This window comes from Scyliorhinus canicula, chromosome 14 (assembly GCF_902713615.1).
Source record: "Scyliorhinus canicula chromosome 14, sScyCan1.1, whole genome shotgun sequence".
NCBI lineage: Eukaryota > Metazoa > Chordata > Chondrichthyes > Carcharhiniformes > Scyliorhinidae > Scyliorhinus > Scyliorhinus canicula.
This window is the reverse complement of record NC_052159.1, coordinates 76,332,775-76,348,843: the sequence shown is the minus strand read 5'-3', so window position 1 is coordinate 76,348,843 and position 16,069 is coordinate 76,332,775. Positions and strand designations below refer to the sequence as shown.

The 16,069-nt window shown below is 42.0% G+C and overlaps 1 protein-coding gene across 4 annotated transcripts in view; it reads left to right on the top strand.

The window, feature by feature from the left end:
- gab2 (GRB2-associated binding protein 2) overlaps window positions 1-16,069 on the top strand; it is a 437,888-nt gene that overhangs the window by 406,573 nt on the left and 15,246 nt on the right. For all 4 annotated transcript variants that reach the window (XM_038818920.1, XM_038818921.1, XM_038818922.1 and 1 more), the window contains 4 exons: window positions 4,117-4,700; window positions 6,316-6,410; window positions 8,513-8,798; window positions 11,672-11,762. In XM_038818920.1, coding sequence (XP_038674848.1) covers window positions 4,117-4,700; window positions 6,316-6,410; window positions 8,513-8,798; window positions 11,672-11,762 — 1,056 coding nt within the window. The remainder of the gene's footprint in view (window positions 1-4,116; window positions 4,701-6,315; window positions 6,411-8,512; window positions 8,799-11,671; window positions 11,763-16,069) is intronic.

Genomic DNA, 16,069 nt, shown 5'->3' with positions numbered 1-16,069 from the left:
AACGGTGGTACAGTAGTTAGAGTAGTTAGAAGCCGAATGGCTTCCTTCTGCACTGTAAAGTCAATGGCACATGATCTCCAGGCATTTTGCTCAGTTTTTGGAGAAAGTCTATTCTGATGATTTTTCTTTCCTTTGGCGTTGCGATTATAAGTCTCCCGGAATCCTTAGATGCCTGCTGGATGTGTTGCTTGGATTAGAAACTGTCTCCCTCCTGCATCTGGTTATGGCAGCTCATAAAGCAAGCAGCCTCCTCTCTCTCTCTCTCTCTGCTGACCACACAAAAATCTCTACTGTCTCTCTGTTATTCAGTGATTTTGTAGGTAAGCCTGAAAGGTGATCTCACAAATGGCTTCCTCTGCCCTCTTCCAAGTTCCTGCACATGTGTTTGTGTCATCTGAAAATTCGTGGCTGGATTCATTATAAAGAAAAGACAAGCCAGAGCAGAGATCAAAATCCATTCTCATCAAAGACTCTGTTCTCCTGAAAGCCACGAGGTGGCTTTAGAAAGTATATTTCTGCGAACATGATCAGTCGTGAGTTAGAGTGAAGCTACACACCAAGATGATTTCTGAAGGTTGAAACTCTTGGTAATAAATGTTGTTTATCTATACTAATGCTGATCAGCTGCAGTTGAGTTTAAGCTAAATATGGTAAAGGCTCAGAAATTTCTAATCAAAGAAATATCCATTGACTGTAGGAGTAAATTTTCACTTGAAGGAAAATGCTGTGAACTTTGAAACTTTTTTGTTGTTAATATGAGCATTTATTCATGGTTTTAGGTTTTCTTGCATAGATGTGACCAGTGATATAATATTGTTCCTCCATTTTCAAATAAGAACATACGAACTAGGAACAGGAGTAGGCCATCTGGCCTTTCGAGCCTGCTCCGCCATTCAATGAGATCATGGCTGTTCTTTTGTGGACTCAGCTGCACTTTCCCGCCTGAACACCATAACCCTTTATTCCTTTATTGTTCAAAAAACTATCTATCTTTACCTTGAAAACATTTAATGAAGGAGCCTCAACTGCTTCACTGGGCAGGGAATTCCATAGATTCACAACCCTTTAGGTGAAGAACTTCCTCCGAAGCTCAGTCCTATAATCTACTTCCCCTTATTTTGAGGCTATGCCCCCTAGTTCTGCTTTCACCCACTAGAGGAAACGACCTCCCTGCATCTATCCTATCTATTCCCTTCATAATTGTATATGTTTCTATAAGATATCCTTCTAAATCCTTCTAAATTCCAACGAGTACAGGCCCAGTCTACTCAACCTCTACTCATAGTCCAACCCTCTCAACTCTGCAATTAACCTAGTGAATCTCCTCTGCACACCCTCCAGCCCCAGTACGTCCTTTCTCAGGTAAGGAGACCAAAACTGTACACAATACTGCAGGTGTGGTCTCACTATCACCTTGTACAGTTTCAGCACAACATCCCCAGTCTTAAACTCCCTCCCTCTAGCAATGAAGGACAAACTCCATTCGCTTTCTTAATCACCTGTTGCACCTGTAAACCAACTTTTTACGACTCATGCACTAGGAGACCCAGGTCCCTCTGCACAGCAGCATGTATTCATATTTTATCATTTATTCCTACCAAAATGGATACCTACACTTTTTGCTTTACCACTCATCTTAGTGCCGTCTGCAAACTTGGACACATTGCACTTGGTCCCAAACCCCAAATCATCTTCGTCAATTGTGAACAATTGTGGGCCCAATACTGATCCCTGAGGGACACCACAAGCTACTGAATGCCAACCAGAGGAACAACCATTAATCCCCACTCTTTACTTTCTATTAATTAACCAATCTTCTATCCATGCTACTACTTTACCCTTAATGCCATGCATCTTTATCTTATGCAGCAACCTTTTGTGTGGCACCTTGTCAAAAGCTTTCTGGAAATCCAGATATACCACATCCATTGGCTCCCCGTTGTCTACCGTACTGGTAATGCCCTCAAAAAAGTTCCACTATATTAGTTAGGCACGACTTGCCATTTATTAGCCCATGCTGCGTCTGTCCAATGGGACAATTTCCACCCAGACGCCTCACTATTTCTTCCTTGATGATAGATTTCAGCATCTTCCCTACTACTGAAGTTAAGCTTACTGGCCTATAATTACCCACTCTCTGCCTACCTCCTTTTTTAAACAGTGGTGTCACGTTTGCTAATTTCCAATCCGCCGGGACCACCCCAGAGTCTAGTGAATTTTGGTAAATTATCACGAGTGCATTTGCAATTCCCCTAGCCATCTCTTTTAGCACTCTGGGATGCATTCCATTAGGGCCAGGAGACTTGTCTACCTTTAGCCCATTCGCTTGCCCATCACTACCTCCTTAGCGATAACAATTGTCTCAAGGTCCTCACCTGTCATAGCCTCATTTTCATGTGTAACTGCCATGTTATTTGTGTCTTCCACTGTGAAGACCGACCCAAAAAACCTGTTCAGTTCCTCAGCCATTTCCTCATCTCCCATTATTAAATCTCCCTTTTCATCCTCTGAAGGACCAATATTTACCTTAGCCACTCTTTTTTGTTTTATATATTTGTTGAAACTTTTACTATCTGGTTTTAAATTCTGAGAAAGTTCACTCTCATAATCTATCTTACTCTTCTTCATAGCTTTTTTAGTAGCTTTCTGTTGCCCCCTAAAGATTTCCTAGTCCACCACTCTCCCACTAATCTTTGCCACTTTGTATGCTTTTTCCTTCAATTTGATACTCTCCCTTATTATCCACGGTCGATTTTCCGTCTTTCTACCGTCCTTCCTTTGGTTGGTATAAATGTTTGCTGAGCCTGTGAAAAATCGCTTGGAAGGTTCTCCACTGTTCCTCAACTGTTTTACTATAAAGTCTTTGCTCCCAGTCTACCTTAGTCAGCTCTTCTCTCATCCCATTGTAATCTCCTTTGTTTAAGCACAAAACATTAGTGTTTGATTTGACCTTCTCAGCTTCCATCTGTATTTTAAATTCCACCATATTGTGATCACTCCTTCCAAGAGGATCCCTAACTATGTGATCATTAATCAATCCTGTCTCATTTCACAGGACCAGATCTAGGATCGCTTGTTCCCTCAGGTTTCATGACATACTATTCTAGGAAATTATTGTGGATACATTCTATAAACTCCTCCTCAAGGCTGCCTTGACTGATCTGGTTAAACTAATCGACATGTAGATTAAAGTCCCTCATGATAACTGCTGTACCATTTTGATATGCATCAGTTACTTCTTTGTTTATTGCCCGCCCCACCGTAATGTTACTATTTGGTGGCCTATAGACTACTCCTATTAGTGACTTTTTCGCCTTGCTATTCCTGATTTCCACCCAAATGGATTCAACCTTATCCTCCATAGCACTGATATCATCCCTCACTACTGCCCGTATGTCATCCTTAAATAACAGAGCTACACCACCTTCCTTACCATCCACTCTGTCTTTCTGAATAGTTTGATACCCTTGGATATTTAACTCCCAGTCGTGACCGTCCTTTAACCATGTTTCAGTAATTGCCTCTAAATCATAATCATTCACGATGATTTGAGCCATCAACTCATTTACCTTATTCCGAATACTACGAGCATTCAGGTAAAGTATCCTTATGTTGGCTTTTATACCTCCATTTTGAATCTTAACACCTCTATCAGTAACCTCTCCTAAGTTATTTTTCCTTTTAACTTTTCTCCTAATTTTCCTTATCGGTAAACCCATATCTTCATGTAATAATCTGCTGCTTCGCTTTCCATTTATGTTTTTACTTCCCGTTTTATTCCTTTTAGTATTACTGGGCCTATTCACTGAGCTCTCCTCAGTCACTGTACCCTGCACTGTGGCCCTTTTTGATTTTTGACTATGCCTTCTCTGCCTTACAATATTGTATTAAATGGCAATGCCTTAATTTACCATATGATATGATCTTGAAATGTTTTCTTAAATTTCTCAGTTTTTTTCACTGCAATTGCTCAGCCTGAACACCGATATTTAATTCACCACTTGTGCTAAGCTGGGAAACATAATGTTCGTTGGTGAGAGTGAAAGATTTATTGTAGCATTGGCATGACCAGCAAGATGAAGCACTAAACTCACTTTGTTTGTATTTGTATTCCAGGAGTGCCAGTTTTTCTCAGTCCATACTGTTGCCTAGTTCCATGAAGAGAAATGGAGACACATCCTCACCGAAGTTACCACAAGTTAATTCACATTGTGTCAATGGCATCAGTGGGCAAATTTTGCCAAAACCAGAAAAGCACCATGTGGAACAAAGGGACATCGCAGCTTATGATTTGCCTAGGAGTCTGGGATATGATGGTGTGGTCAAATTTGGCTCACCTGGGTTCGACAATGATGAGGAAGAGGTGTACACATTTAACACTCCCAATAGTACTCTTTGTAGGCGCCTTAGTGAGATTTCAACAGACTCCTATGATGTTCCACCAACACCTATGTCAAGTCACAATATTCCAAGGACATTCACCTTTGACAGGAACCACAACCCGCTATCCACAGGTTCTGGTGATTCGCCAGCTGCACCTCCTCCACGGCCACCAAAGCCTGCACAGGCAGATCCAAAGCCAGAATGGGGCAGCCCCAAGCAATATACTCGCAACAGCAAAGGAAAACCAGCATCATCTGCAGCAACAATCCCGAGAAGGAACACACTCCCGGCTGTAGATAACAACAGACTTCACAGAGGTAATAGCTGAAAACACAAGTGATGTACTTTAAAGTTCTCTGAAGGAGTCACATGTGCTGTGGACAAAGGGAAACCAATGGAGATAAATACTTAGATCTCCAGAAGATGCCACGTCAAAGGTTATTACATAAAATAAAAGCTCATGGTATAGAGGGTAACATGGATAGAAGATTGGCTAACTAACAGGAAACAGAGAATTGGCATAAATGGGTATTTTTATAGTTGGCAGGATGTGACAAGTGGTGTGGCACAAGGATCAGTGCTGGGGTCTCAACTTGTTATAACCCTTCCCACATTGAAATTAAACTGAACAAAAAGCAAAAACTTCAATCATTTGAAATCCAGGATAGAAACAGGAAATGCTGGAAACACTCAGCAGCTCAGAAAGCATCTATGGAGAAAATAATTTGGGTAAAGATCTTTATCATAATATTGTTTTGAAAGTGTTTCAGCATTTTCAGTATTTGACTATACAATGAGTTGCATAAAATACTGCATGGAAGAGACTGAAGTCTACAGTCCCAATATTTTCACTTTCCAGAGATCAAAGTCTAGCTATTCAGATACATTGGGTAGACCGCAATGTGATGATGATCTGACACTATCTGTGCTTTCTAGAAAACAAACAGTAATATAAAGGCCGTTATTGTAGTCCAGTGCACTGGGGCATATGCACAGAAATACAGAATGCAAAAAATTCAGGTTTAGGACCGAATCACTAAGTACCTGGTCTCTGCTTAACACTTTGGGGAAAATATCAAGTAAGGTCAGTCTCTTCCTGAGGTTGGGAATATCCGAGCATCTATCTCTGTCAGGTCACTCTTCTCACTATGAAAGGTCAGCTGAGCGTGGCATTAGTTATAACTTGCAAGCATGTTATAGCATTGTCTTCATGGTCCCAGCAGCTGCAAAGTCTGGAAAAACCCGCAAGGAAGAAAAGCAGAGCAACAAAGAAAATGGGCTGCCTTTTACATTGCACTGATGCTAGTGCTAAACTAATTTGAAAGTCAGCACAAATGAGACAAGTGTATAATAACCCTTGGAATTTCCTCATTGGGGGAATCTCCCAATTCTGTAACTACAATCAGCAGAAACCCTGGATAGACTTTATCAGGCTTCCTGCAGACCCCCAATTCAATGACCAATCAGAAGAACTTCCAAGGAGATTCCCGGAGTATGAGTCTATCGTAATGCATCACTTTATGTCAAGATTCATTTGTAATTAATTTAACAATCAATAATGGAGCTACAGAAATGCCTTGTTATTTAATTATATATTTTACATAACTTATTACTGATGATTTAATGTTGAAAATCCTTTTTCAAGTTGAAATGTATGTTTTACGATGTGGAAGTAATCTGAGTCTCAGCCGTCCACAGTAAATATCAGAAATTTAGGTTTGCACTGCTCAGCGTTTTGCTAGCAGTGGTTGGATTTCCAACGTACATTTAATTTTTCCAATTTGTGCTGTTGCAATTGAGGGTTCCTCCCAGGATATCAGAACATTCAATGTGTCTTTATAAAGAAAAGCCGAATTATCATTGTTCAGAGGAATAATAATACAATCCCAGTTCTCTACCAATTTAGTCATCTGTAAACTCTCTTCCAACCAGCTTCTTCATGTGAAACATATGATTACCCGTGTCATGCTGCAAATAATCAAGGCCACTCCATGGAATCTGTTAATGATGGATTCAGCTCTTACTTGGTAAGAAGCGTAAAGAAATAATATTTTTATTACTTCATGACTGATTATATTAATTGCAATGCATTGGTATTTTGAACCTCTTTGTATCTTTGGCAAACCTTGTATTACCTTATTTTGATCCCCATAGCAACCGATAATGTTTAAAAGGAAACTCAAATTTTCAGTTAATAGCTGAAAAGGATAACGCAACAAGATTTTGTGTTTGAGCAAATGACTAAAAACACTATTTACTAAATCCTATCTTGGTAGGCAACATTACCTTTAAACTACAGAATGGAACGATCACCTAATATAATTCTATCAAATCGCAGTCTCTATGGAATTACAGTCCTTATAGCAAACAGGTCACAGTTGCTCCCGTCTCTCAATGGATTCACATTTCCCCCATTTTGCTCGTAATAACTTCGCCTCCAGGCACCTTGCTTAGTTTTCAGAGAGTTTCTTCATCCAAAATCAGCTCCGATGATTCTTTCCATCTGACTACACCAGGACAAGTCTCTCGCCGGATTTTCTGATGGCTGTGGGTTGAACCTCTTTGACCAATGACTGTATCTCTCCTGCACCTGGCTGCAGTAATTCACAAAGTCAAGCAGCCTGTTCTCCCAAAACGGCTGTCTGTCTGTGATATTCATTGATTTTTAGGGAAACCTGTAACCTGATCTCAAAAATGACTTCTTCTTTGTCCTTTCCCCAACATAATTTGGAACACATTAGCTCTGCATCCAGGTAGAAATGCTGATTATTTATTTTTGACTCCAACTGTCTTTCATCTTAGAAGTAAATGAACAGTTTGTAGCACAACCATTTACAACCTGATAATTTCAACGCATTTCTGGAGCTTTATGAGACTCCGAGTCAACCCATTGTGAACTAAGAGATTGCTGGCATTGTCTCCAATCATGAACAGCTTACATAATTGCCCGTAACAAAATCTGCAAAATCCCTTTGATTTTTTACCATTCCAGTCCTGTTTTTAAGCAGACCTTAAAACAGATCACATGGCCACCTCCATTTTACCTTAAATTAAATACACAATTCCAAAACATAAAAATCATACAAGGTGTTAGATTGAGACTTTTTTTTGCATTCTGCTGTAATTTCCTTGAGCTGCAAACAATGTTTAGTAAATTACACTTCCATCACTTTTCCAATTTGATTGTGCCCATCGAAAGGGTTCATCCTGTCATAAATCTGCCTATGTATTATATAAGAAACCAAGAACAATCAAAACTGCAATATGTTCCAACACACTTTTTGAGGCAGCTTTGTATTTTTTTCCGAATAGAAATAGTGAACCATGGCGGCGCAGTGGTTAGCACTGCTGCATCACGACGCTGAGGACCCTGGTTCAATCCCAGCCCCAGGTTACTGTCCGTGTGGTGTTTGCACCTTCTCCCCGTGCCTGCGTGGGTCTCACCCCCACAACCCAAAAATGTGCAGAGTAGGTGGATTGGCCACACTAAATTGGTCCTTAATTAGAACATTTTTTTAAAGTGAACTATTTAAAATAAATGAGAAAATTAATTTGTCAAATTAGTAAACAATTAAATGTCATTGAGTTTGTAATATATTTATATAGCAATATTGGCAAACTTGCTGTCTCGCACCTCCTTATTTTCGTCTCAATCTTCTTCCTGATATCATCTGGTCTTGTCCCGTGTTTCCAGCCTTGTTGCCATATCCCATTTTTTTCTGATGCTTCCATCGAACCTCCACTAATATTTGTTCCTGGTCCATCCATGTGCTACAGGTCTTCACTTTCAGCATAATATTAATGAATGGATTAAACGCCACTTATTATTGCTTTATAATAACATTATAAAGAGGAAACGCACGCGGACTCGGGGAGAACCTGCAGACTCCGCACAGACAGTGACCCAAGTCGGGAATCGAACCTCGGACCCTGGAACTAGAAGTAGAAGACCCTGGACCCTGATATAGTGAAGCAACAGTGCTAACCACTGTACTCCATGCTGCTTTACTTCATTTAAAGACGTGTTAATTTAAAGACATTAAAAAAGCAAATATATATATATGGAACACATTCAAACTTCTTTATTTTTGGTTTTGAGGAAAATTGAAAATAAATTATGTTTTCACAGAGAACAAAATGCAGAATATCTCGTTCAGAAAGTGTGGAATCCGAAGACAATTATGTGCCAATGAACCCAGGTTCCTTGTCTTCATTTGTTAAAACCATTGGAGAGAGTAGTCAGGAAGTCTACATACCCATGAGTCCTGGTCCGCACCACTTTGATTTTCCTGGATTCTCCTCAGCTACATTCCCCATTCGGAAAGGAAGTGTGGCCTCTCTATGCCACAAATCCAACTTTCATGGAGATTTGCTGCCGCCTCCAGTCAACCGGAATCTCAAACCAGATAGAAAATGTGAGTTTTATCGGTTTCACTTAACATTTGTCTGGAATGTACACCTTTTTTGCAACAAATGTTCAAATATACTATTTCAACAGATACTGTTACAGTGACATTTATAAAATTCAGGAAAAACGCAGCAGGTCTAGCAGCACCTGTGGAGAAAAAAACAGAATCAACAGTTCAGGTTGTGGCCTTTCATCAGAACACATGACGAAAGGTCTCATTTAAAAAATTATTTATTTAGTGAATGCATATTCCCAAAGCAAAGGAATAAGCATTTACTGGCTTTAAGATAGCCTGCCACTCAGTCTGTAGAGGGGACACTCCTTGATAATGTACAGCATTGTTTGGCTTTCCACAGTGCATAAGGAGTTTGTACAGTGCCACTCCCTAACTCACCAATAGGTAGAGCTTGGCTGCTCGGGGGCCCTGGTCTGTCCTGAACCCATAGCAAGGACCACTCTTGCCATGGCAGCTCAATGCCTGACAAATGGGGTTTGTCACAAGAAACTTGTTAGTGGCTTCCCGTGTTTCCCATTCCTTGAACCAAAGAATGTCTACTGGTAGACCTTGCTCAGGAAGGGTGGTCCATATGGGATGACGAGGTGGAAGGTGGGTAGTAGGAGGTTGATTTCAGATGAAAGGTCACAACCTGAAATGTTAACTCAGTTCCACTGTCCACAGATGTTGGCAGGACTGCTGGGTGTTTCCAACAATTCACATTTCCAGTATCTCCAGTGTTTTGCTTTTGGATTTGTGTTGATATAGTGTTTGAAGCGAATCAGAAACCATTATTCTAACTCTCAGTGATCTGGATACAGTTCAGATTTGTTGCAAGTAACATAAGAGTTACTTTCTTTAAAAATGTTCTCGGGATATGCCTGTTGCTGGCAAAGTTGAATTCCTTGCTAATACTCACTTGCCTGAAACAGTTTTTAAACAGCTCGATCACGGAGGTGCTGGTGTAGCCACATAGTGTCATGATGTTAAATAGCAATTGTAGGTTTTTGACTCGGCAAGAATAATAAAGCAATGACTTGGAGCATGACATTCCCACAATACAGTAAGTTCTCACTTAGCTGTAGTTGCATTCCTCAAATACACTACTTTGACATGGTTTTATGTGAATCACATTTTCCCATTAAAACCAGCGTAAAAGCTGCAGTTGGGTTCTGTTGGACCTTCCTCACCAGAGGAGGAAAAGCGTTAAAACATTATACCCTGTAAGATAAAACACTTTACATTGCTAAATGAAACAACTAGTCAAATAAATTTGATTTTAAAATTTAAAAGAAATATGGTAACTTTCTACTTACAGTACCTCTTGCTCACCACTGATCCTGCTTCCCAAACCTCCCGCTAGCCACACATCCCACTCTCTGATCCCCCGTAGCTCCTTCCTTTTGGCAACCCAACAACTTTCAGGCTCTTCCATTCCCTGACACTCTGACTTGTGGACTCTCCCACTCCCTAACTCACCCTCTCATCAATCCTTAATCTCCACTTCCACTCCCCGACTCTCCTATCGCCGTTTACCTCTCCTGAACTTGCATTCCCATTCACGATCCAGATTCAATCTAAAGTCAGAACTCCAGGTATGTGAAAGTGCGAGTCGTGACAGTGCAAAAGTGCCCAGCCTGCACTGTTATAATCTCATGCTTTTTAAAATTGCTCCCACTTGCTGCTTCCCTCCACTAAATCTCCGCTGTGAGTGAGGAGTTGGAAATGAGCGACGAGAGACTAGAAGAGCAGCTTCAACAGTCATTTAAAAACTACATATCATTTAAAAACAGTGCCTGTGTGGTGAATCACAATCCTAGTAATTCACACTGTGTTATATTGTATGTGTTGTGTCTCTGTAAGCTCGGTATACGAGCAGTTGCGCGGCTCTGCCCATAGGGGGAGATGAGGAGTTTGTACTGGGCTCCACCCTTGGCTCTGCCCATGGTTCCGCCCATGGCTCCTCCCACTAACTGGAAGTATAAAGATCTGCAGTTGTGAGCCTGCTGCCAGTTCATCTCGTCGCAGGCAGGCTCGGTTGTAAGACTATTAAAACCACTGTTCATTTCCAACCACGTGTCTTGTGAATTGATGGTCACATCAGCCTGCATTGCGGGGACCATCATATTGGTAAATGCAGTCTTAACCATCCCAGAAAACTGCTTAAGAGAAGCCTCAGACCCTTTGCATATAAAATAAGGAGGTCTAACACTGTCTTTAGGGCCTTTTCAGAAATTAGTTTTGATTGAGCACAGCAAGAGTCAGCGCTACTCCATTCTTAAACAATCACTAGTGCCTCATCAGAAATCACAACCAAAAGAAAAGTTTTATATATTTAAAATTGAAAATCTTCCTGCGGAGCCAGGAGCGTTTTACTATCTTCAGCTGAGAACTTAGGCCACTTTGGCTTCTATCAAAAATGGACAAGCTCCCTGTGGGTGCATTGTAAGCACTACAGCTGGGCAGCACAGTGGCGCAAGTGGCCTCAAGGTGCCGAGGTCCCAGGTTCGATCCCGGCTCTGGGTCACTGTCCGTGTGGAGTTTGCACATTCTCCCCGTGTTGGCGTGGGTTTCGCCCCCACAACCCAAAAGATGTGCAGGGTAGGTGGATTGGCCATGATAAATTGCCCCTTAATTGGAAAAAATGAATTGGATACAGTAAATTTAAAAACAACTTGTGCTGAAAATATTAATCAGGCCCCAAGATCAACTTTGGGTAACCCTTGGCCGTCTGGTGCATGTTGTCGGTGCACCACTGGTTATGGCTCAAATGATGGACTCTATTTTCTGAAAGGACATTTCAGTTAGAAAGAAAGTCAACTATTTTGAAACATTATTAATGTATGTTATACTCAGCAATTGTGTAATTGAGGTTTATATTTCAGCCAAAGCAGGACCTATGGAAACAAGAAACCACACATTCATTGATGAGCTTCCCTTCAAGTCCCCTATTACCAGATCCTGGTCCAGACCCGTGTAAGTATCTTTTTTTTAATCCAGTAAGTCATTTACAATAACCTATCAAACAAGCTAACTCATAAGAAGTGAAATTGGCGTTGATCAGCAGCAAAGAATGGGCTTGTAGTGAATCAGCAGCCAGTTTTTAACCATAGTGTGGGCTGAGTATTTGCCAGAGTCAGGGTTAATGTAGGACTGGAGAACAGTAATGCCCACATAGTGATCGAGAGAGCCACATGATAGACTGTCTGTGTGGTCGAGTTTGGAAGGTGCCAGCATTGAGACAGCACCCATGCTGCCTGTTACCAATAAACACAGCCGGAGTGATGCACATCCAGAGTGGGAATTGCAACTTGGTAATTTGGTGCAGTGAGGTAATCAGGAAAGGTAAGTGGTAAATCTAATTTTGCTGTTTTTCAGTTAAAAGTGCAGTGTGTAGCTTAGTGTCTGATTGGCTGAAGCTGCCCCCACCCTAATTGCTGAGCAGCAGTTATCTGTCAGTCACCTGAGGCCTGTTTAGGGACACAAAGGGCACATTGTATTCTTCTCTTTGAAGTTTAGGTTATTTTTGAGTCATCGGTTAGCTGAGGTCTGCATAAAAGACAGACAGAAAGCGCACTCAGTAAGCTTGCACTTGTCAAGGAGACACAGCCGGAGTGATGCACATCCAGAATGGGAATTGCAACTTGGTAATTTGGTGCAGTGAGGTAATCAGGAAAGGTAAGTGGTAAATCTAATTCTGCTGTTTTTCAGTTGAAAGTGCAGTGTGTAGCTTAGTGTCTGATTGGCTGAAGCTGTCCCCACCCTAATTGCTGAGAGGCAGTTATCTGTCAGTCACTTGTGGCCTGTTTAGGGGCACAAAGGGCACAGTGAATTCTTTTCTTTGAAGTTTAGGTATTTTTGAGTCATCGGTTAGCTGAGGTCTGCATAAAAGACAGACAGAAAGCGCACTCAGTAAGCTTGCGCTTGTCAAGGAGACACAGCTGGAGTGAGGTACATCCAGAGAGGGAATTGCAACTTGGTAATTTGGTGCAGTGAGGTAATTCGGTGCAGAGTGAGAGAAGGTGCTTTTTCGGAGGTGCTTTTTAACTCTGGTAAGTGACTGGTAAGTAGTTTTTCTTTTCATTGTCTAATTTATTTATTTTTATTTTGACATTGTAGTTGTATAAGTTTACCTAAGGTTTAAGACATGGCAGGAGATCCCGGACCCGTGTCATGCTCCTCGTGTGCGATGTGGGAGCTCAGGGACACGTCCACTGTCCCTGGCTCTTTCACGTGCAAGGTGTGTTCAGTTCCAGCTCCTGTTAGACCGCTTGACGGCTCTGGAGCTGCGGATGGACTCACTTTGGAGCATCCGCGATGCTGAGGAGGTCGTGGATAGCACGTTTAGCGAGTTGGTCACACCACAGGTGAAAGTTACTGAGGGAGTAAGCAAATGGGTGACCAAAAGACAAAGCAAGAGTAGGAAGGCAGTGCAGGTGTCCCCTGCGGTCATCTCCCTGCAAAACAGATATACCGCTTTGGATACTGTTGGGGGAGATGGCTCACCAGGGAAAGGCAGCAGCAAAGTTCATGGCACCGTGGCTGGCTCTGCTGCACAGCAGGGCAGGAAGAAAAATGGCAGGGCTATAGTGATGGGGGCTCGATCGTAAGGAGAACAGACAGGCGGTTCTGTGGACGCAATCGAGACTCCAGGATGGTATGTTGCCTCCCTGGTGCAAGGGTCAAGGATGTCTCGGAGCAGCTGCAGGACCTTCTGGGGGGAGGGGGGGGGGGGGGGGGGGTGAACAGCCAGCTGTCATGGTGCACATAGGCACCAACGATATAGATAAAAAACGGGATGAAGGTCCTACAAGCGGAATTCAGGGAGTTAGGAGTTAAACTAAAAAGTAGGACCTCAAAGGTAGTAATCTCAGGATTGCTACCAGTGCCACGACCTAGTCAGAGTAGGAATGTCAGGACAGATGGGATGAATGCGTGGCTCGAGAGATGGTGCAAGAGGGAGGGATTCAAATTCCTGGGGCATTGGGACCGGTTCTGGGGGAGGTGGGACCAGTACAAACTGGACGGTCTGCACCTGGGCAGGACTGGAACCGATGTCCATGGGGAGGTGTTTGCTAGAGCTGTTGGGGCGGGTTTAAACTAATGTGGCAGGGGGATGGGAACCGATGCAGGAAGTTGGAAGGTAGTAAAACAGGGACAGAAGCAAAAGGAAGTAAGGGGGAAAGTGCATGGCAGAGAAGACATAGTCAAAAATCAAAAAGGGCAACAGTACAAGGTACAGTGACTGATGGGAGCTCAGTGAATAGGCCCAGTAATACTAAAAGGAATAAAACTGGAGATGTTAAGATTCAAAACAGAGGTAAAAAAAACCCAACATAAGTGTACTTTACCTGAATGCTCGTAGTATTCGGAATAAAGTAAATGAGTTGATGGCACAAATCATCGTGAATGACTATGATTTAGTGGCCATTACTGAAACATGGTTAAAGGATGGTCACGACTGGGAGTTAAATATCCAAGGGTATCAAACTATTCGGAAGCACAGAGTGGATGGTAAGGGAGGTGGTGTTGCTCTGTTATTTAAGGATGACAACTGGGCAATAGTAAGGGTGACATCAGTGCTATGGAGGATAAGGTTGAATCCATTTGGGTGGAAATCAGGAATAGTAAGGCGAAAAAGTCACTGATAGGTGTAGTCTATCGGCCACCAAATAGTAACGTTATGGTGGGGCAGGCAATAAACAAAGAAATAACTGATGCATGTAGAAATGGTACAGCAGTTATCATGGGGGATTTTAATCTACATGTCGATTGGTTTAACCAGGTCGGTCAACGCAACCTTGAGGAGGAGTTTATAGAATGTATCCACGATAGTTTCCTAGAACAGTATGTAATGGAACCTACGAGGGAACAAGCGGTCCTAGATCTTGTCCTGTGTAATGAGACAGGATTGATTCATGATCTCATAGTTAGAGATCCTCTCGGAGGGAGCGATCACAATATGGTGGAATTTAAAATACAGATGGAGGGTGAGAAAGTAAAATCAAATACTAGTGTTTTGTGTTTAAACAAAGGAGATTACAATGGAATGAGAGAAGAACTAGCTAAGGTAGACTGGGATCAAAGACTTTATGGTGGAACAGTTGAAGAACAGTGGAGAACCTTCTAAGCGATTTTTCACAGTGCTCAGCAAAGGTTTATACCAACAAAAAGGAAGGACGGTAGAAAGAGGGAAAATCGACCGTGGCTATCTAAGGAAATAAGGGAGAGTATCAAATTGAAGGAAAAAGCATATAAAGTGGCAAAGATTGGTGGGAGACTAGAGGACTGGAAAATCTTTAGCGGGCAACAGAAAGCTACCAAAAAAGCTATAAAGAAGAGTAAGATAGATATGAGAGTAAACTTGCTCAGAATATAAAAACAGACAGTAAAAGATTTTACAAATATATAAAACAAAAGAGTGGCTAAGGTAAATATTGGTCCTTTAGAGGATGAGAAGGGAGTTTTAATAATGGGAGATGAGGAAATGGCTGAGGAACTGAACAGGTTTTTTGGGTCGGTCTTCACAGTGGAAGACACAAATAACATGCCAGTGACTGATAGAAATGAGGCTATGACAGGTGAGGACCTTGAGAGGATTGTTATCACTAAGGAGGTAGTGATGGGCAAGCTAATGGGGCTAAAGGTAGACAAGTCTCCTGGCCCTGATGGAATGCATCCCAGAGTGCTAAAAGAGATGGCTAGGGAAATTGCAGATGCACTAGTGATAATTTACCGAAATTCACTAGACTCTGGGGTGGTCCCGGTGGATTGGAAATTAGCAAACGTGACACCACTGTTTAAAAAAGAAGGTAGGCAGAAAGCAGGAAATTATAGGCCAGTGAGCTTAACTTCGGTAGTAGGGAAGATGCTGGAATCTATCATCAAGGAAGAAATAGCGAGGCATCTAGATAGAAATTGTCCCATTGGGCAGACGCAGCATGGGTTCATAAAGGGCAGGTCGTGCCTAACTCATTTAGTGGAATTTTTTGAGGACATTACCAGTGCAGTAGATAACGGGGAGCCAATGGATGTGGTATATCTGGATTTCCAGAAAGTCTTTGACAAGGTGCCACACAAAAGGTTGCTGCATAAGATAAAGATGCATGGCATTAAGGGTAAAATAGTAGCATGGATAGAGGATTGGTTAATTAATAGAAAGCAAAGAGTGGGGATTAATGGGTGTTTCTCTGGTTGGCAATCAGTAGCTAGTGGTGTCCCTCAGGAATCCGTGTTGGGCCCACAATTGTTCACAATTTATATAGAAGATTTGGAGTTGGGGA